A 20,299-nucleotide genomic window follows, 5' to 3' on the forward strand; every position below is an offset into this window, starting at 1 on the left:
AACTGTCACCCTCCCGCACCGCTCCACTACCGCAGGAGCCTCCTCAGTTACATAAATAGAAAGCTGAATTTTTGCACAAAGCTTCCCTTTATAATTTAGACAAGGAATTAGGCCGAATTTTTCAAAATTCTCAGTGGAGGGTATCTGCAACCACATAATGATATTGGTCTACTGAACATATCTCCGCTCCACTGGCACTCCCTTAGGACTTATTCAATGCCAAGGTAACAAGATTCAGGAAATAATCTTATGAAAAATCCTTGAAATGTACAGTTTGGAAAAAGAGCCGCTTAACCTGAATTATTTAAATAACACCCATACACGGTGTACTAACGCAATGTCTTCTGCGTCTTTGTTCAGAAAATCGAAGCGAAAATCTAAAATGCTACATAGCAAATCGACTTCCATCTCCACAAATTAAGGCACAAATTCCTACCGAGAAAAAAACACGCTCGTAAGTTATCACTCGATTGTAGAAAATTTTATTTGTTCACTGTCTCACTCATATGGACAAAGTAGTAATCGAGAAAATGTTTCCTCTCATTCTACTCTGTCTCGCTCACACATATCGGCGACAATAAGTAGCAACCCAGCCAATGCGTTGCATTCTATCGCCTCGTCCGATCATTTCACTTATTACGAGGTCTCTATCCAAAACGTCCATTAAAAAGCTTGGTAACAAAACTGCAACAGAAGCTTTTACTACTTTTGACGATATTTACCTTAAGGATTTTCTTCGGTCGCGTAGGCTTTGGTGTCCGTCTATGCTTTATTGCATCACCGTCTTCCCCGCGTCTCGCGATACCAGTGAATAGTGCCGATCCATTTTCTAATACTAGGATAGCGTGAACACCTTCATGCCCTAACGCCACCTTTAACAAACCTCTCGTTCAACATTCAGCAAAAAACTAAATATATATAAGGAAAAGATGAGTGAAAGACTGACTCTCAATCTATCATCAATCTATAATCGCACAGCTCAAGCTACTGGACGGATCTGGCTGAAATTTGGCATGCAGATAGCTATTATGACGTAGACGTCTGCTTAGAAAAGATTTTTTAAATTCAATCCATGGGGGGGTCAAATTCTGAAATTTTAATTCAATCCATATTATTCAAGCCACTACTTATTCAATCCATAGGGGTTTGAAATTTGTGTAGTCCACGCGGACAAAGTACCGGGCAAAAGTTAGTTCATTACAATATGCCAGGGATTTTTCCTACAATTAGTTAAATTATTATTTATAAATTAACAGAAACAATAATAATGACAATGTTACGCAATTATTTGCATATCAAATCAAACACAAAATGATCGACTAATTAATTTAACCCTTCAGCTATTATAGTGAATTACAAAAAAAATAACACATTTTTACCAACCAATTTCCTTTATGCCTCCCTTAATTATTTGAGATTAGCAAAGTGCATTTTGCTGATTTGGCACTGCGAATAGCCATAAAACAAGAGAAGAAAAACTGCATCAGTTCTAAAATTGCTAAAATAAATTAAAATTTCAGTTTCGGAATTATTCTCCAAAAGCTGCCATTTGGTATGATATTGCTGTTCTAAGCAAAATGACAATTGTCCCCGTCGATTTGAGTGCCGCTAAAAGTACCATTCATACCAATTACCAACAAAAAGAAACAAAAGTAGGTATTTCATTTTACGAGCACCGTGAATTAGCACCCTTTATGGGAACAAAATTCGCAACAAACACAACTTCAGAGGGTAATTAATTAAAAAAGAAAATCGACAGATCAATAATACCTGCACAACTTTGCACTTCTTAGTATTGGACGCTTCGTTCTTGTTGAACAGCGTCTCCTTCATAAGAGTCCAGCGGCCGGTATGTGGCGAAGGCGCTTTATAGCCCAGGGTGGTACCTTTGCCAGTGTAATAGACCTAAAGAAGAAACCCTTCTTAAGTACATAAAAACATTTTTTTTAATTTATGGACTAGCGCTTGGCTGCAATCAGACATGCTGGCAAGTGATGATGCAGCCTAAGATGGAGCGCGCTTGCCTAGAACATGCCTTGACTCTTGCCAAGAACTCTTGACTTGATATCACAAAATTGCTGCAGTGATGCTGCATTGCACAAATTCTATTTTGAGTTTTCTCTTTGTTGTGTTTGTTTGATAAAGAGTAAATTAATTACTCTTCATCAAACAAACATCCCGGCACCGTAACATTAATAAAATCCTTTTCACGTAATAATGTCCAATTGGGATAGTGCCTATGTTAAAAATAAATTATTTCTTAGGAATTATTAAATAAAGGGTATTCCAAAATTCGTTAAATCCACGTCCACTGTTAGTTTTAAGCTTGCTAACAATTTTAAATAATTACGGATTTAACTAAAAAAGTACATCAACATTACGTCGAATGTTTGAGAGTGTTTTGACGTTTGATAAAAAGTCACTGATTTGACTAGTAGGAGTCATCGAATCCGTTTACCGTTTTTGATGAATACAGCTTGCATATCCTTCCTCCTTGCTTCTAGGGGTTGTCCTTCCCCAAGATGCAAGCTGTACCTGGCAAAAGGCTATTTTTGCAACGGAAAACGAAGAGTTCCCACGGAAATTTTGTTAAGCTTAAAAAATTCACTCCGAAGAAATCGATGGTATCATCTATTCAGTACAAAGATAGCTTGGCATCGCGGAAAGGAATATAGGCTACTTTTTAAATCAAAGAATTCTATATAAAAATTTCACATACTTTTCCTGATGATGTGATCAAAAGTCCAAAATCTTGTCCAGAGCTTATACCCAGCAGTGGGTCATCATCATTGTCATCAAGTTGCATTGCCACGGGGGCATCAAGGTCCACCATTCGCCTTGACAGACCGTCGTCGAATGGCGGCCGTCCGAGGACCAAGGTCCGGCGCCGAAGCAAATGCACGTGGAACTCTCGACGTGCGGTCAACGTCTGCCGACTGCCTGGCGTCCGTTCTACTGTGCTCGTCTCCACGTCATACATTTTTATTGCGAGATTGTCCTGTATAGTAGTTTTTTTTAAGTATAAAGTAAAAAATGGTTTTAGTTTATTTTTTGTACAGAACTTTGAACTTGTTGAGAGACAACTTGTCTTCTGGAAGCTTATTATAAAAACGTATGCAATTGAACTTACAAAGTTTGATAGCAGGATCGATCCAAGCTGATTGCTATCAGTGAATACGGCAGATTTGGGCTCGGTAGGTCCAGGATGTCCGGTATCCAAATGCAACACACGCTTTACTTCCAAAGTGTCTTTATCGACCTCGAGTACTTCGCTTTTTTTCCTTCCGATCCTTACATATAATTTATTCTGAAAAAAAATTATACTCAAAACTAATTTTTATTTAATTAATAAATATTTAATTTTTTGATTTAAAATATGAATATTATTATATTACTAATTTGCTGTTAGTACATAATAATATGCTATGGCCATCAGTAGGCCCAATAAAGAATTTTTTATCTATTGCAAATTAAAACCATCAATCAGCATACTTGAAATATCAAACTTTAATATGCGATTTTTTTACTGTCCTGCTTATTTTTTGTGTTTTTGTACTTAGGTTTTTTTAAAAATAAAAACAGTGAAAAATATACAGCAAATTTTTTTTTCGCAAATTGTAAATGTTTTTTTTAGCTATAAGATCTACGAAAGACCCTTGCCGATGCACAGTGTTTCATTTGACCAAAAAAAATTCCCTCTTCGGTTTTCAGTATTAATCGATTAAGGGATGCATTTTGAATGCACGAGTAGAACACCCACGTGTCAATTTCAAATACTTTTTTTTATAAAAAATATTGAAATTTGAGTGATATTTTCATGAAAAAAAATTAAAAATATTCCTGTAACTTAACTATCCAAGATATTTATTTCAGATAATTATAGGCTGATGAAACATCTTTGGGCGCATTTTTTTCAATTATTAATTTCGGAAAATTACCTCTGGATACAGAGTAATTTTTTTTTTTCAGATTTTCGTTTTTATTTTTTTTCTCCTTAAAAACTCAAAAGTGGGACTTGTGACTAGCACTGTAAGATAGCTCTTAATAAGGCCTATCACTGATAAAAAAACCACGTTCCACTATTGCGGCCCTTGGGAGGAATATATCATTTTATTCTAAGGTCAAATAATACAACATAGGGTTGTCGCTAAAGGTTAACTTCTTTTTGTATGAATAAATATTGATATGAATAAATAAGTTGTCGAGAAATAACGGGCAGTCTTCATCATCATAGGATGGATCATCATCATCATCATCATTGATAATATAAGTAGGTAAAATTAAATTTTTTCTTCAGATATTCTAGAGGAAACTTATGACGTTTGAAACTTAACATTAATTTGTAGGTTGAAAATGCTATCTCTACCTCAACTGACGTTACTGGACCTCTATATGCACAGTTTAACCGGTGATGTTGTAAATGCGTTCACTTACTTTATTCCTTCAAGACCTGGACCTTTTTATATGGAACAGCATTTAATTTGCCTCGGACCTTTTCTGATATAATATGATACTGAAATATGCACTATCAATGAAAAAGCACTAAAATATGCAATAACGCTATGAAAATAGCTTTTTATGCATTTGCATATGCAAACATGCAAATGCATATATTTCGATGTTTAGTAGTTAGGTTCTAAATGAGATAAAATATTGTAATATGGGAAAAATATAGTCCAAAAATAAAGCGAGTAAAGGTCAAATAGAGTGACAACCCTAACACAATTTTTTGAAGTGTAATTACTCCCAAAGGCCGCAATAGTGGAACGTGGGTTTTTTATCAGTGATAGGCCTTATTAAGAGCTATCTTTTAGTGCTAGTCACAAGTCCCACTTTTGAGTTTTTAAGGAGAAAAAAAATGAAAACGAAAATCTGAAAAAAATTAATTACTCGGTATCCAGAGCTGATATTCCAAAATTAAAAATTGGAAAACATGCGCCCAAAGATGTTTCATAAGCCTAAAATCATCGGAAATAAATATCTTGGATAGTTAAGTTTCAGGAATATTTTTAATTTTTTTTCATGAAAAGGTCACTCAAATTTTAATATTTTTTATAAAAAAAAGTATTTGAAATTGACACGTGGGTGTTCTACTCGTGCATTTAAAATGCATCCCTTAATCGATTTATACTGAAAACAGAAGAGGGAAATTTTTTTGGTCAAATGAAACACTGTGCGATGGCCTTACAATTCAAACGCGTATATGATTAACATTTCACTAATTATTATTGAAGAAAAAAATTTTACTCACTCGACAAAAGCCAAGCCAACCGTGGCGGTCGCTAGCAAAAAAGTCTGGGTTGTACAAGTAGACATGTTGCCTTATGGAACTACCATAACCAGAGCCGATTTTCAAGAGGCCTTTAGACGTATATACGTATAAAAAACAGCCGTCAGACACCAGAGATCGTACTACGAGTTCCCCTGAACCAATCGTTAACTGTGAGGGCAAGTCGACGGGGAAACTTGTTACGAGAGACTTATGTGGCACTCCAAAGTTCAGCCACAAGTTGCGAGATGGTGGACCCAGAATTACAGACTGGACGCTTCGTTGCAAAATGGTTAAATTTGTTGGTATCTAAAACAAAGTTTTCAACATTTAAGAGAAACATTAAAATGAATACAATATTCAAGGTAAGGACAAATTATAGAATGAGCAAAGCAGGAGAGTCTGGTATTTCAGAGAAGACTAACTTCTCCGATCGTGGGCAGTAACTTCCTTCTAGCTTAAATACTGTCATGCTAGCTTAAATACCTTACACCTCCAATCAACAGCATCTAGGTCTTTCTTAGAACCATAAATATGTATGAAATATTATTTATACCTGTACATTTTGTTCAGTCAGCGAGGGTGAGGCCATAATGAGTGATGTTACAGCACCAAGCACCAGTTCAGCTTCCCCACGGGCAACTGCTAATGCTATCAGACAGGAACTGCTAAGAGCCGTAAGCGCCGAAGGCGTTTCCAATCGGGCTGTAGGTCCGGTGCCGCCAGATATTTCCACTAGCATGATGTGTAAGTTTGTTATTATCTGTACAACAAAATAATTTGTGAAATATTAGACACTAGCTGGTCGATTACGGAAAGCTACATGAGTCATTGCTACAATCTCAACAATCGAACCCCAGGTAGAAGCGAAGCTATGTACATAAAATACACTGTCTATTGTACTATTGTTCTGTCTTGTACTCTATCTCGGTCACTCATATGGAAGTCCTTTTAATAGATAGATAATCATAACTTTCGCAATCGACAGTTGATTGCCAAAATTTTGATTATCACATTGCTACAACCTCAATTGGGCAGAATTGATGGTGTTCTTGCTACAATATTTCATTTTAGCCAATAGTGAGACATGAGAGTAACGGCGATTGTGTGTCGGCCATTCAAAGTGGTTGCGTCACATTGTTGCTGTCAAACAAGAGCAATCAACCTCCCTGCGCGATTGCGGGAGAATGACAGCTTGTAATAATGATTGATGCAGGTTTTCCGCAATCGAGGTGCTTATCAACATCCCGGTGATTATAGAGGGGACTCTATAATCACAGATGCCGTGTTTTGTAAATAGTATATGAATATAGGTACCTCACTAGGTTCATGTTCCAGGTCTTCAGGCGCATGCCCTTGTAGAACATCTAATAAGGCTTTAAGTGATTGTTCACAGAACTGGGCATCCGTAAACCTTGCCTGAGATATAAGCGCAAATACTGTGCGCAATCCAATGCCTGTAATCTGTAATTATAAACCAGCCTGTTTATCATATAGATATATAGATAAATACTTTATAACACACAAGATAGAGACATACATAATTACAAATAACTTAAAACTTCACATTAAAGGTGCAACATGAGAGAGACGGAACATGAATGTTATATTTAAAAACTCTAAATTAGTGCACGCCACAAATTTAAACAATAGGCTCGCGACTGGCAGCTAAAGTCACGATGTTTGACGGCTCTAAATTAAAACTGTCAAACTGTGTCTGTCCTATTCATATTATATTAGTAAGAAGAGGATGCAAAAACTCTAAAATTAAGTTGGGCTCAGAATCAGTACCAGTATTTACTATAAATTGGAAATATATAGATAGTGATGTAAGATAGTGGAGGCAAACAATAGATCGGAGACGGTCGCAGTGATTCAGGGATATCAAGGACCTGTATATATATATATAGATTTCTTTTTTAGCATATTATTCAAATTGATTATTTAATCTATTATCTGCTGTGACTAGGCCAGTCATGTTCCAAAGGAATCTTAAGAAAAAAAATACAAGAATTTTCTAGAAAATGAAAGTCATTACTAATTTTCTTTTAATAATGAACTTAATGTTATTCGTATTATACCAGGCGGTTCATTATTTCTGTGTAGTATTATGTGTTAGAGATTCGTAAAAAAAAATGAATGAATTAATTACCTTTGGTACTTTTGTTACAGTTAATTGTTGATTAGTATCTTCACAGTCACTATCATCAGATAAATCGAATGTTTCCGCTTGAAGTTGGCGGCAACGAGCTAAAATAGTTCTACGGACGGTAGCATACACAGCAAACTGTGAAGGATTCCCTAAAAGGGGTGGCGCATAACAAGTTGCCAGAGCGTTAGCTGCCTTCCATCTTTTAAGCCTTTCTTTTGGTTTTAGCTTCTTTGGCGGCTTCTTATCAGTTCTTCTGAAAAGAATAGGATTAGTTAGAATACTAAAATCCAGGATTAAAAAATCTATACTCCCATACACTAATAAAAAGGCAAAACATCCTATTTGTGTGTAATGAAGAAATTCTATCTGAAACGTGTGAAACGTAGAAGTGTTTAGCCATAGTCCACCACGTTAACCAAGATTGTCAGATTTCACACATTCGATTGCTTTGCAATTATTTGCTACCAAAAAAATAATTTTATTTTTGGAAATTTTGAAATTTTTTAGTGGAACCTTGATGAGATATCATTTATAAGATGAGCCAAACTTGTTGAATCAAATTCAGATTTCAATTTTTCTCCTCTCTCCTCCCCACTGACAAATTAGGGAGGGGAGAGTACCTTCCGAACCCTTAAAAATATCATAGTTTAGGGTTAGCTTATAATACTCTTTTTCTCTGGATGGATCCATTATCTTATAATGAGAGTGGTGTCAGGGGTGAGGGGTGAGGGAGCACCTCCGTCCCCCCTACTCATTCCTTCTCCACCCTCTCATGCCAAGGATACTTAATTTTAACTATTATTCTAACTACCTACCTAGTAGTCCCATTCCAACAAAGAGTTCGAAAATATTTTCGATAATTCTCTGGGTCCATACATTTTAACTCAGGAGTTATTATTTTTTCATCCATTGTGACTATATTTTGTTCGGTCGATTTATTCCTGAAAATAAACGGTAGAGCCGCAACTTGAAGTTAAAAAAATAAAATAAATACACTGCTCAAGAGAATTCGCAACTTTGAATATTTAAAAACTTTCGCTGGTGCAGACTAAAACAGTCAAAGATACATTTAATCTTTTAGGCATTTAAGCAGGCGATGAAACCCTAACAGTGACTTACTAGTAATTCTAATAAATATAAGTACCTGCACGAATCACAAAGTGTTATGAGTTCAGTGCCCTAACACTAATAAATCAATAAGTAATCAATAACTGTTGCACACGCATTATAATAGGAAGTATTTTAGCAGTCGCTACAGCAGCTATTTATTTTATTAAATTTATGAGAGTACCTAAAATAGTGAGGTTTGCTCCTACCGTCCAATTTAAATAATACGTTTATAACCAAGGTAGTTTTTTAACATTTGTTTTTATAAATTGAAAAATGAACGAATAACATTGAATACCTTAAACCTCTTCAAGCACATTATGACCTTTAGCTGTCTTTAGTCATTTCCTCGGAATTTTAAAATGTATTGTTATTAGCAGTAAAAGAAGTACTTGAACTAAAAACCGAAAACACCAGTACCGTAGCACTCATTACCTACATTTTTTGTACTTTCATATTGGTAACGTCAAAAAATCAATAACGAATGAGAACGAAATGGGACGAAAACTGCGAAAACCACAGACAATACGTTCTACGACGACAGATAAAGATTAGATTTTTTCTTTAGAAAGCTTCACACATTCCAACTCAAACTCCGGCACAACAATGTGGGCCCTACCACAGCCTCCTGCAAGACCATAAAGAAGCCTGTAGCTGTGGCCCAACTCAATATTTTTAGTGTTCCGTAACTAAAGGGCGCAGACGGACGGACAGCAGTCGCTTAGTAATAGGGTCCAGTCCTATTACTAAGCGTCTGCTGTCCATCCGTCTGTCTGTCAGAGGGCTGTATCTCATGAACCGTAATAACTACAGCTGCTCAAGGCTCTTTTGGCACTTGAATAAGATTGACGTCCAGTCCTATTACTAAGCGACAGCAGTCGCTTAGTAATAGGGTCCAGTCCTATTACTAAGCGTCTGCTGTCCATCCGTCTGTCTGTCAGAGGGCTGTATCTCATGAACCGTAATAACTACAGCTGCTCAAGGCTCTTTTGGCACTTGAATAAGATTGACGGGGGGGTGCTGTTAGAGATCTATGGCTTAGACTATTTTGGACTATTTCAACCAGAACAAAGGGGACAACGTTAGTTGCTATTTTCCCCACGCGCCAAAAGAGCCTTGTCGCACTGTACCTTGTTTTGTATACCAACATGTTTTATTTTTGTAATAATCATTCCATTATTAATATTGTAGGTATGCAGTATAGTAAATTAAATTACACTACCTATTTTAACCAGGCCCTGTCAACTGAGGGCCATAAAAGATGCATCAGTCCATTTCTTTCGCACTTTCTATTCCTCTTTCGAAATCCACAGGACTATCTCGCTCCACTCACACAGTATTAAAGGCACATGTACATACAGCACACTATGATATTTTTTGCTCAAATCTTATTGGTCGGTGATTAGATCCAATCGGCTTTCATTACATAGAATTTCGAAATAAAAACATGTCGGTTTTGAGAGATTTTATAACCTAACCTAAAAAACTCAATTTTTCTCCTTAATCCATTGCGAGAGTTTAAACCTTGAAGTGTGCTGCAGTTATAACAGGATATTCGTTTTATATTTCTATTTTCAGTTTTTTATGTTTTTGTTTTAATTGAGAGATATAGTGGATGTGCTCTTTAAACTTGCCTGCCTAATTTAGGCTTAGTAATAATTGTTAGTGTTTCTAAATACCTAGTATCCTTTTTATCTGATATGAGGCAGTGTAGTGTACCTAAGTGTAAAAGCACCCTACATTTACACGCCGTACTTTTTACCGACACAACTAGATGGAAAGCATGGTTGATTAACTGTACATATTTGCGTAAGTACTCCCTTAGGCAATTCAAAAATGTCAGGATTTGCGAATCCCATTTCTTACCTCGGTATATCGTAAATAATAGATTGACAAAAGATTCAATTCCCACGCTGAATTTGCATATTACACAGTCTTCTAAAAACCCTGGTATAGTACATTTTAAAATTGACAAATTTCTAGAGATATCCCCTTTACAGACTGGTAAACCCCTCGATGTTAACATAGTCGATATCCCATCGACTTCACAAACAGACAAACAAAGTAGGAATGAGCAAGCTTCTGTTATTTCAAGTCCTATAGATTTAGTAAATCCCTTGCCAAATATCCCGATTCCTTACAAACAGAAGTCACCAGATTTAATTCAGCACTCTATTTTAGAGCCAACAACTTCTATTACTCATTACTCTCAACCACTGAGTCATAAATATATCATATATATGATGTCCCACATTTACTCAAATGTTTCCACAATAATTTTCAGAAGAAGGACTTGCTCATCGGGAGTCAGCGTGCTCAGTGGGACTACATCGAGAAGCTGTTTGCTGTTGATGGTGTGGCAGGTGTTGGATGGTCTACCAAATTAACAGACAAGCATGTGAAACCAAATTGATATGACAAGTTGAAGGCAAGTAACTGAACATTTGTTTTGTAACAATAGCTTTGTGATAATGTCCTTGCCATGGAAAAAATCCAATAAAACTATGGTGCGCAGACCTTAGTTATTGGTACTAAAACTTCTTGTTTTCGTGGTGTCTATGTTATCACGTTTTTGAAAGCACTGTCTCTGAAACTATGGGTTGTAGACCTTGTTGTTGGTCAATTTTAAGTTTCAGCGTACAAAAATCTCATCACGTGATCACATAGACACCATAAAAACAAGAAGTACCAATAACCAGGGTCGGCGCCCAATAGTGGCGAAGATAATTATGAGCATACTAGGTGATGCCAGCGACTGCGTGGATTTTCATTTTTCAAAATCCCGCGGGAACTCTTTGATTTTCCGCGATAAAAAGCAGCCTATATGTTAATTCAGGGTATAATCTATCTCCATTCCAAATTTCATCCAAATCCGTTCAGCTGTTTTTGTGTGATTGAGTAACAAACATCCAAACATCCACACTTTCACATCCATACTAATATTATAAATGTGAAAGTGTATCTGTCTGTCTGTCTGCTAGCTTTTCACGGCTCAACCGTTCAACCGATTTGACGAAATTCGGTACAGAGATAGCTTGCATCCCGGGGAAGGACATAGGCTACTTTTTATCCCGGAAAATTGAAGAGTTTCCACAGGATTCTTAAACACCTAAATCCACGCGTACGAAGTCGCGGGCATCGGCTAGTTTATAATATTAACATTAGGATTAGGATAATTAGGTTTAGGATAGTATAATTATGAGCATAAAAGATAATTTTTTGAAAAAAAATTTGAATCCTAATGAATTTCCAAACTACTCATTTAAATTCTTTAATTATATTTTAAACCCAGTGTGGCTAATTCCTTTGTACACAATCTCTAAACTAAACTAAAATATCAAGTCTAAATCTATTGCTATCCCTTTCATAATGTTGCTTGCGGAAAAGGAAAGCACTAGATTTAGACCTGTTAATTTAGTTTAGTTTAGAGATTGTGTACTAGAGAATCGGCCCCAATGTCTACTTTAAATCTAAATTGCATTATCAAATTTAGTTTATTAACATAATTATCTATAAAAAAATAACCATGCATTACAGGTGAAACTTGCTGCGCAAGTCTTCAGCAGAGATGTGGCCCACAGCTTAAGAATACAGATGAACACTTATCGTCAATTACAACTGGAACATGGTTATTGTCTATTCTAAATAAAGTTTTTATATTTTGATAAATTTGATTGATTTTTTTTTGAAAAACTAAATTTCTTAATAAATTATTAGTAGGATTACCGATAAATACTGAAAATCGGTAATTAATAGCAAAACCGTTAAAATCTGTAAAAAGGACATCACTAAAAAGTTACGGTTTTCCTGCTGTCACGCCATCCCTAATTTACGACAATCCGGGCATATAATTGCTATATATTATATAAAGTTAGAAAGAGATGGTCCTGTGGATTCTCATAGTAAAAACCAATAAAATGTGAGACAGACGATCACTACAACAATGACAATTTGTTATATAAATTCCTTGCCTCCCACTTCCCCTTACTACTGAAACAAACATCGTCTATGGAGTTGGTGGTCTGTATCCTATATGTTATTGGTCTGTGATTTTAACTTTACAGTTGTTAACAATGGGTAAAACTGCTGGGAATAGAAAAACTAGCCAAGTGCGAGTCAGACTCGCACACGGCGGGTTCATTTCAAAGAAAAACAGTTAGGAAGAACAATGAAATAAGTAGGTAGCTCTTCTCCCTTAGAGCTACTTGTTTGCTTATATTGGCAGTACTGTCATTCTGTCAGTGTTAGTGAAGGTGTGGTAGTACTTAGAAATTATTTGGGTTAGTGCAAAGAATTTATTTGGATGTACCATTACTACGTTTAGTGTGTTTATGACTTATGAAGTTATGATGTTGGTATTGAATCCATGCATGATGCCTCCATGATGCAATCCCTTTGATCTATCTCTATGCTTTCATCCAATAATTAATAATCTGCAGTAGGTACGCGGAAGAAAGTAATGTACATCGGCAAGACATCGGCCTTTAGAATGACATTTCAGCTTTGTAGAGCGTTGTCTCTGTCACTCATACCTAAATGACGTTTTGTCGGTATCAACCACGTATCAACGACAGAGAGAATGCTCTACAAATCCGTTATCTCTTCTAAAGGTCGATGTACATTACTTTCTGCCGCACATTGTGAGTGCAATCCAGTCATACAATGCATTTTCGGCTTTGTATAAAAGTGCGGTCTCTTAAGGCTGGTAATACACATCAGGTTTTTCATCTGGTCCGGTTCGGCTACCTGAAGGCATTGGAGCCATAACATTTGTTTGATTGGTTAGAACGTAAAATTCACGTCCGGTCCGGTAACCTGATTGCTCATCCAAGCCGGAAGCTGCCGTCAGGCGTTTCAGGTTTATTGCCGATCCGGTTGCCTGAATTCGCAGTCCGCATACTTCACATCAGTGACGAAATAGATATCGAGTTTCTCCTTTCGGCTAGCCAGTTGTTTCTAGCGTTGGCTCTGAACGGACGTATCGTTAATTATCGTTAATCGGGAAATTTTTGATTTTCCGGGATCAAAATGCAAGCTATCTCTGAACCTCGGCATTAAAAAACGACTTTCGGCATTAGTACAGAGTCGTATATTAAAATTCTTCGGACACGTCTCCCGGCGTGAGAGTGACTCCATCGAACGTCTTGTCGTGCAGGGCAAGGTAGAGGGCACCAGAGGGCGAAGAAGGTCACCCATGCGATGGACCGACCAAATTAAGTCTGCTGTGGGTGGTCCTTTGCTCGAGTGTACCAGGCTGTCGGCCAGCAGGGAGAAGTGGCGAATGCTCGTGAGGCATATAACATCTGCCCTCAAAGACGTTGCTTCGTGATGACCACGACCACTCTGCCAAGAGTGATACGACGAAGAAGAAGAATCTCTGTACCTTTTATCAAAATCGGATGAAGGGATGGCCCGTGAAAAGCAAGCAGACAGACAGACACACTTTTGTATTTATAATATTAATATGGATATAGCTACCTACTTAAGTTCACAAATAATTATTAGTAACTAATAACTATAGCAATCTTTCGCAAGTCACGTTAGGTACCTTGAGGTTAAGGTTAAGTTTGGTTTCGATATTTCCCAGAATAGCCATCATTAATAGCTATATTATCATCATGATTCTTGGGTGTCTCAGTAATTTTGGACTTTAATATGGAAATGACTTTCAGTAAGTCTTGTCAAATTGATTGGGTGAATCGAATCCATTGAATCTGAATCCTCATTGAATCTAATAGCGACGTTTGTTCATCTTTTGCGTCAACACAAGTAGATAGATGCAATAAGTAACAATAACAATCACCTTTTCTTTTTGCTTCGTACGCATGCTCTCGGGATAATGCTGCGGAAAGACTGAGTTCAGAAAAAGTCTGACGCAAGAATTAGACTTCTATATCTAGTGTCTTTAGGTAGCCGGACCGGATCGGACCGGATGAAAATAACCTGACGTATATTGTCAGCCTAAAACGTAGTGATTATATACTCTTTGTTTTTAGTGTGGACTGTGGTGTAGTCACAGAGTAGGTACATTGAATATACGGGTGTAAAGCAGTCCGTATGTTTTTATCTTCAGCTGAATATGGGTTTTAACTTTTAACTTAGTTTAAATACTCTAAGGTTTTAACAAATTTTAACATCAATGTGTTTATTTGTAAATGTTTTAGTGAAAATAATAACTGTGACAATAATGTGTGCCGAACCTTTTATACCTGACTGAAATACGCATCTTTGAGTCACCACGGTTAGTTCAAATTGATGGCTGGTCTGAGGTTATTTGTTGTGCCATGTATAAATATATATCTACAACAATTTGTCATCGCAGCCGAAGCGATTATTTTAATTAAAATATCTTGTGTAAATGTACAAGTAAAATTTTATTCATTAACTCGCTCGTAATATGAGCTGTTTCGTTTCATCAATCCTAACCGATGATTTACGTAAACATAATAGGATGTCAGCAGTGCTTACTCCCCTGTTCTTTACTTGGCGTTGGTCTTTCGCTTTGTAAAGAAACGAACACACAATTTCTATTCAATGTTCTGAATAACAATAAAGGTGCATACCTTGCTTTTTTTTGTTATATTCTACTGCTTGCATGCTGCACAGTATTTTTGTTTATATAATAATTTATTATGTGTATAAGTTTATTTATGTTAAAGAAAAGTGTTGCATACTGGTATTGGTAAGCAGATATTTAATTAGTAAAGCATATACATTATATAATACTAATGCTAATATTTTTGATAATGAGTGGTTTTTGTAATTTATATAAGTGTTTCACTACGTTGAAACTGCTAACACATTATTTTCTTGTGTTAAATACACACTTATGTAAATATGTTCTGATTTTTATTGCCTGCCATGTGTTGAAATATATGCCTTGTGCACCACACTGTATATTGATAGTACTTTGTCAGAATCTTCACGCAAGTGTCAAAAACTATTGTACAAAGTTTCAACTCAATTGGATGAATAATGAGTAATTGCATGAGTAACAAACAAACACAACACATAAATTTTAGTGACATGGCATATATATATATATATATATATATAGAATAGAATATATTTTTATTCAAGTAGACTTATTACAAGTGCTTTTGAATTGTTAACTAGTATAGATGAGTGAACTTTCAATAGATGTATAATATTTACTTTACTTTAAAATAAACATTTAGCTATTGTTAAATTAGTTTGGTCATATGTTCATTCTTACAGATTTGACTTTGAAAAGAAGGTTGACTTGAATTAGATAATAATATTTCTTATAAATGTATTATATTATATAAACAGCCATACACTTACTTTTTTGTTGAATTATACCTGACTATACCTTGTTCACTTAGATGAGAATACAGTCCAAGCTAGGTCAATGTAAAATCAAAAATTGAGAACAAAAGTAAGGGACACCAAATACACATACTGCACAAGAGACTTTCTTGTATCGAAACTTTTTTAAGAACAAAGCAACTCAACCAATATAAAAAAATCTCAATAACACACTAGTGAATAATAGCAATGATTATGTGTTTTAGTGTTTAGCGTGTTGACTAGACACATAAATACAGCCGGGATAGATATTATTTATAATGATTATGTGCCTTATTGTGGTGAAATTAGAGCCACCTTATGAGGTGTGAGGGCCACACATATCATAAGGCCCTGTAGTATTAGAGAGAGTCAGCGTGAGTAATTTTCATTTTGCTCCCAATCTTAACGTGCCATATGCCTGTTATCTAAAACCAATAATGTTCGGTTTCTTACTTCCCTATTAGCTTGTTTCCCTAAACAAAGTATAGTTTCAGACCCGTCCATCCCTGGCATACTCAGATTACTCACAATAGCTTCAATTCTTAAATAATATTTGTATTTAATCACCTCCAACACTTTCATAGCCAGGTATAGCTAGCTAAAACTAAATTGAACCATAACAATGTCATGTTGGCTTTAATAGTAACATAATAATTTGAACTTGGAGACTATTCTGAACTCTTAAGTCTGCAGTGAGTCATGGATTGTTTTCCCACAATCTGAGATAGAACATTTTTTTAAACTACTAGCTGACCCGGCGAACTTCATACCGCCTAACAGTCAATTCATTTTTTATTTTTTTAATACTTACAATTTTACAGAATATTATTAAAAAGAATTAGCGAAATCGGTTCAGCTGTTCTCGAGATCTGTGATCAGCAACACATTTAGCAATTCATTTTTATATATAGAGATATACTTAATATAGGCTTGCGCTTAGGTGCAATTAACATTACTTAACGTTTGTGTTATTTTCATGAGTTAGACCTACATTGCTAAATAACAGCCAATTTACGAAAAAAAATTGATTTTACACATCAAATTGTATGTATGGAATACATAATATCTGGCAAAAAGAAACAAGTACTGTGTTGAGTTTATCTAGAAGATGCCTTTTCACTTTAAACAGACCCAGATAATAATTGGTGCCACGTTATTAAAGATCTTGTTAGATTTACTCAAAATTCTTAGTTGAGGTTCTTATACATTATATAGATAATCTCATTGTTCTAGTCCCATCATTTTGAGGGGTACATACAGTTGTATGGAACTCTTTTTTAAATTTTCCTAAATTATCACTCAAAGAATTTAACAGGTCTACTATTTATACAAGAATTCTTTGTTTTCTACATCAGGCTCATCACAAAGCCTCTGTGAAGAGGGCCAGTGATGGAGGTGGGAGCGCGTGCACTGGACGTATTGCCCCTCCTGCAAGAGAGGGTTGCTTCGCTCACTGGTGGCCGGGATCGACGTGGAGGGCCTATAATATGGTTCCCCGCAAACTCGAGACGTGATCGCGTCACGCCAGATGACTATCGTCGCTTGCTTCATTACTTAATTAGCATACCTAGGTAAGCAAATGTTTTTCAGCTAGCATCCCGATGCTAGTTCTTTTTGATGTTTTCCTTTTGGCACATTTGCCATGTTTGTCACCAAAATCCTCAGTGAGCTCCTATTAAACACTTGCTCACTAACATATTTGTACATCTATGGAATTAATTGATCACTGATAAGTCACATCAGGACTATGATTAGCTAGGCTGGTGTGGTCATGATTATACATTCATGATTTTAGAGTTCAAACTATCGTGAGTAAGTGAACTCCCATGATTGACTAAAATGCACAGATATACCAAAAATACCATAAACTTAATCAGTTACATACAACAATTACTTTTGTCAGAAATTTTGACAGATGTCAGAATTCACAACTGTTATCATCATCATCATCATAACACGTCGACCCGTCACCAGCCCATTACTGAGCACAGGATTCCTGCTGGCAAAGTGCAGTTTGGCAGACTTCATACATCTTTGAGAATATTATAAATTCCATAATATAGATAATGCTCCGGCATGCAGGTTATTTTTAATTATTCGTAGGCATATTTTTTATTATTTTTCCCATTCGTTTGTTCTATGTCGCAAGAACAAATGGAAATGTAAAAAATATGGAATTAAACACTTACATATTTTTTCAGTGATACTGTCAGATCCCATGGCTTTATAATTTTAATTGATATGAGAGGATCAGCATGGGCAGCAATAAAACCTATATTAAAAGTATTGCAAGAGCACTTCTCTTCATCCGTCCATCAGGCACTTGTAGTCAAGCCTGACAATTTCTGGCAGAAGCAGCGCACAACGATAGGAGCACATAAATATAAGTTTGAGGTATATAAAATTTATATAAATCCATAATAATATTTTTACATAACATCCTGCCCTAAAGCAACAAAAGCGTTCTAAAATATCTCACCAACAAAACACGTCACAGAAAAAATAGAAGAAAACAGTGAACAATGTTCATATAAACAACTGACCTGGCAGATAAACTGGAGGAAAGCAGTCTACGGTTCTCCACATTGATATGCAAGTTTTCGGATGTGTTCCATAGATTCTTCAGCAAATAGGGAATTCCTGTCTATGGAGGAATACATAGCACAGAGTACATAGTACCAATCTTTCACTCACAGTCGCACAACACAATGTCACTAGATGAATTACCGTGAAACAGAACTAAAAAAATAACAATTCCAAGACAATTGTCTACATAAACCACACAATTTAATAATGTATCATTAAATCAGTATGTATTATTTCAGACTACCATGATCAGCTTAGAAGCACTTCCCAAAGTGATAGATAGTTCTCAGCTGACACCAGATTTAGATGGCACCTTACAATATGATCATGCACAATGGATAGATCTGCGATTGGTTAGTCTCATTTTAAACATTTTAGTGCAGTGGCTAACTATAAAACAATAGGATAAAATTTAATTGTCTGCCCATCTGCTAGCTTTTCACGGGCCATCCATTTAACCGGTTTTGACGAAATTTGGGCATTATCTAGTTTTATGATAAAAAATGTTGACTTGATGATAACTGTGGACTACACAAATTTCAAACCCCTATTTCACCCCCTTAGGGGTTGAATTTCCAAAAATCATTTCTTATCGGATGCCTACGTCTTAATAGATATTTGCATGCCAAATTTCAGTCCGATTCATACAGTAGTTTGAGCTGTGTGTTGATGGATCAGTTAGTCATTCAGTCACCTTTTCCTTTTATATAAATTTAGATGAATGTGAACGAACTACAAAAAGTGGTGTTACTAACTTTTATAACTATTGTTGGTGTCTGTAATTTTTGTTACTATTGCAATAGGCCCTAGAAGAGTTGATGTGGCAAGCAGGGGAGTTGCTGGATCGATTGGACGATTTGCAAGAGGATGTGGCTCGGGCGGATTTTGCCGATGACGTAACGGGCGCGAGAAGGGCTATAGATGCGCATGCGGATATTAATAAGAGGCTTGGCAAAGTACCAGTGGATGAACTAGAAGCCCAGGGTAAGAAAACTCATTTTCATTTTTCCAGCTTCCCCTTTGTTATTTTGTTTTGTTGCTGAACAAAGCCCCTGCTTTTGCGCTTCGGATAGTAAGTATCTGATTCATAATGTCTGATAAGATATTTAAGATACTTCTATTTATACTCAATAAAAGCCTAAGCTGCTAGAAACCAGACGCTGAGTTGTTGAACAGAAGCGATCGCCAGGCGAAAGTAGCTGATGGGCTACTGGTGCAGTCATAATATTACATTTACATATTACTTCAATGTAAATGTTAAGAGCGGTATTAAAGCAACCGTGAAACGCTCCGAGACATCGCATTTTTAATTAATTACGTTTTAAATCTTACTTAACAAAACAGTTTCGCAATGTCATGCCATAAAAATTAACCTCGCCTTTATTAACTGATATAAAATATGATTTCCTTTGCATAGAAAGCCACGCGATGTTCATTAAAAAAATTAGAAAAAATGCCGTATTAAATCGTATGTCAAAAATTTACAAAGTACTCGTATTATATCGTGACTCCTTACGCCTGAGTGACTTGCAACCGGTAGAATGGTAAAAAGAATGGACTGGACCGAAGGCAGTAGCGCCTTGCATAAAATGCAAGAGCTATGTTTATATTTCTTTGATATTCTCAGTCAAGTTTAGCTCTTCTTTAAAATAGTGTATGTGCCTCGATTGCGTGAATAAAATTATCGTGTTTAATGTAGTCTCCGGTCTCCGTTCGCTGAGTGTTCAAATTTCAGTGCAATGTTGCAAACGATTGTTTGTTGGCGAGTCGACATGTGCTTTGATTGTTTGCGAGTTTCCGATTTTGGCCGTACGTTTTTTTTTGTTTTTATATTGGAACATTCATAAATCATAATAAGAAGTGGCGTCATGTTA

General features: G+C 36.0%; 2 protein-coding genes and 1 long non-coding RNA gene across 16 annotated transcripts in view; 2 read left to right on the forward strand and 1 right to left on the reverse strand.

The window, feature by feature from the left end:
• hiw (MYC binding protein highwire) overlaps window positions 1-8,966 on the reverse strand; it is a 136,557-nt gene extending 127,591 nt beyond the window's left edge. For 7 of the 8 annotated variants that reach the window (XM_069509007.1, XM_069509005.1, XM_069509004.1 and 4 more), the window contains exons 1-10: window positions 8,827-8,966; window positions 8,237-8,362; window positions 7,422-7,674; window positions 6,587-6,733; window positions 5,826-6,032; window positions 5,252-5,578; window positions 3,131-3,307; window positions 2,720-2,998; window positions 1,771-1,905; window positions 723-872 (exon numbers count right to left, since the gene is read on the reverse strand). In XM_069509007.1, the coding sequence (XP_069365108.1) occupies window positions 723-872; window positions 1,771-1,905; window positions 2,720-2,998; window positions 3,131-3,307; window positions 5,252-5,578; window positions 5,826-6,032; window positions 6,587-6,733; window positions 7,422-7,674; window positions 8,237-8,331 (1,770 nt within the window). In that variant the 5' untranslated portion in view covers window positions 8,332-8,362; window positions 8,827-8,966. The remainder of the gene's footprint in view (window positions 1-722; window positions 873-1,770; window positions 1,906-2,719; window positions 2,999-3,130; window positions 3,308-5,251; window positions 5,579-5,825; window positions 6,033-6,586; window positions 6,734-7,421; window positions 7,675-8,236; window positions 8,363-8,826) is intronic. The other variant, XM_069509001.1, reaches the window with a different exon arrangement.
• An 814-nt stretch (window positions 8,967-9,780) lies between these two features.
• On the forward strand, window positions 9,781-12,197 carry LOC138404583 (uncharacterized). Of its 2 annotated transcripts, XR_011238476.1 has the most exons (3): window positions 9,781-10,337; window positions 10,813-10,956; window positions 12,066-12,197. It is a non-coding gene; the product is annotated as an uncharacterized lncRNA (long non-coding RNA). The 2 variants fall into 2 exon arrangements; XR_011238475.1 differs by lacking the exon at window positions 9,781-10,337 and having other exon boundaries at window positions 10,357-10,956.
• A 2,375-nt stretch (window positions 12,198-14,572) lies between these two features.
• The window catches only part of trio (trio Rho guanine nucleotide exchange factor), a 145,923-nt gene continuing 140,196 nt past the window's right edge, over window positions 14,573-20,299 (forward strand). For 4 of the 6 annotated variants that reach the window (XM_069509008.1, XM_069509012.1, XM_069509011.1 and 1 more), the window contains exons 1-5: window positions 14,573-14,769; window positions 17,195-17,410; window positions 18,041-18,233; window positions 18,665-18,778; window positions 19,229-19,409. In XM_069509008.1, the coding sequence (XP_069365109.1) occupies window positions 17,229-17,410; window positions 18,041-18,233; window positions 18,665-18,778; window positions 19,229-19,409 (670 nt within the window). In that variant the 5' untranslated portion in view covers window positions 14,573-14,769; window positions 17,195-17,228. Of the gene's footprint in view, window positions 14,770-14,819; window positions 15,084-17,194; window positions 17,411-18,040; window positions 18,234-18,664; window positions 18,779-19,228; window positions 19,410-20,299 lie in introns of those variants that run through there. The other 2 variants (XM_069509009.1, XM_069509010.1) reach the window with 2 other exon arrangements.

Source organism: Maniola hyperantus, chromosome Z (assembly GCF_902806685.2).
Source record: "Maniola hyperantus chromosome Z, iAphHyp1.2, whole genome shotgun sequence".
Taxonomy (NCBI): Eukaryota; Metazoa; Arthropoda; class Insecta; order Lepidoptera; family Nymphalidae; genus Maniola; species Maniola hyperantus.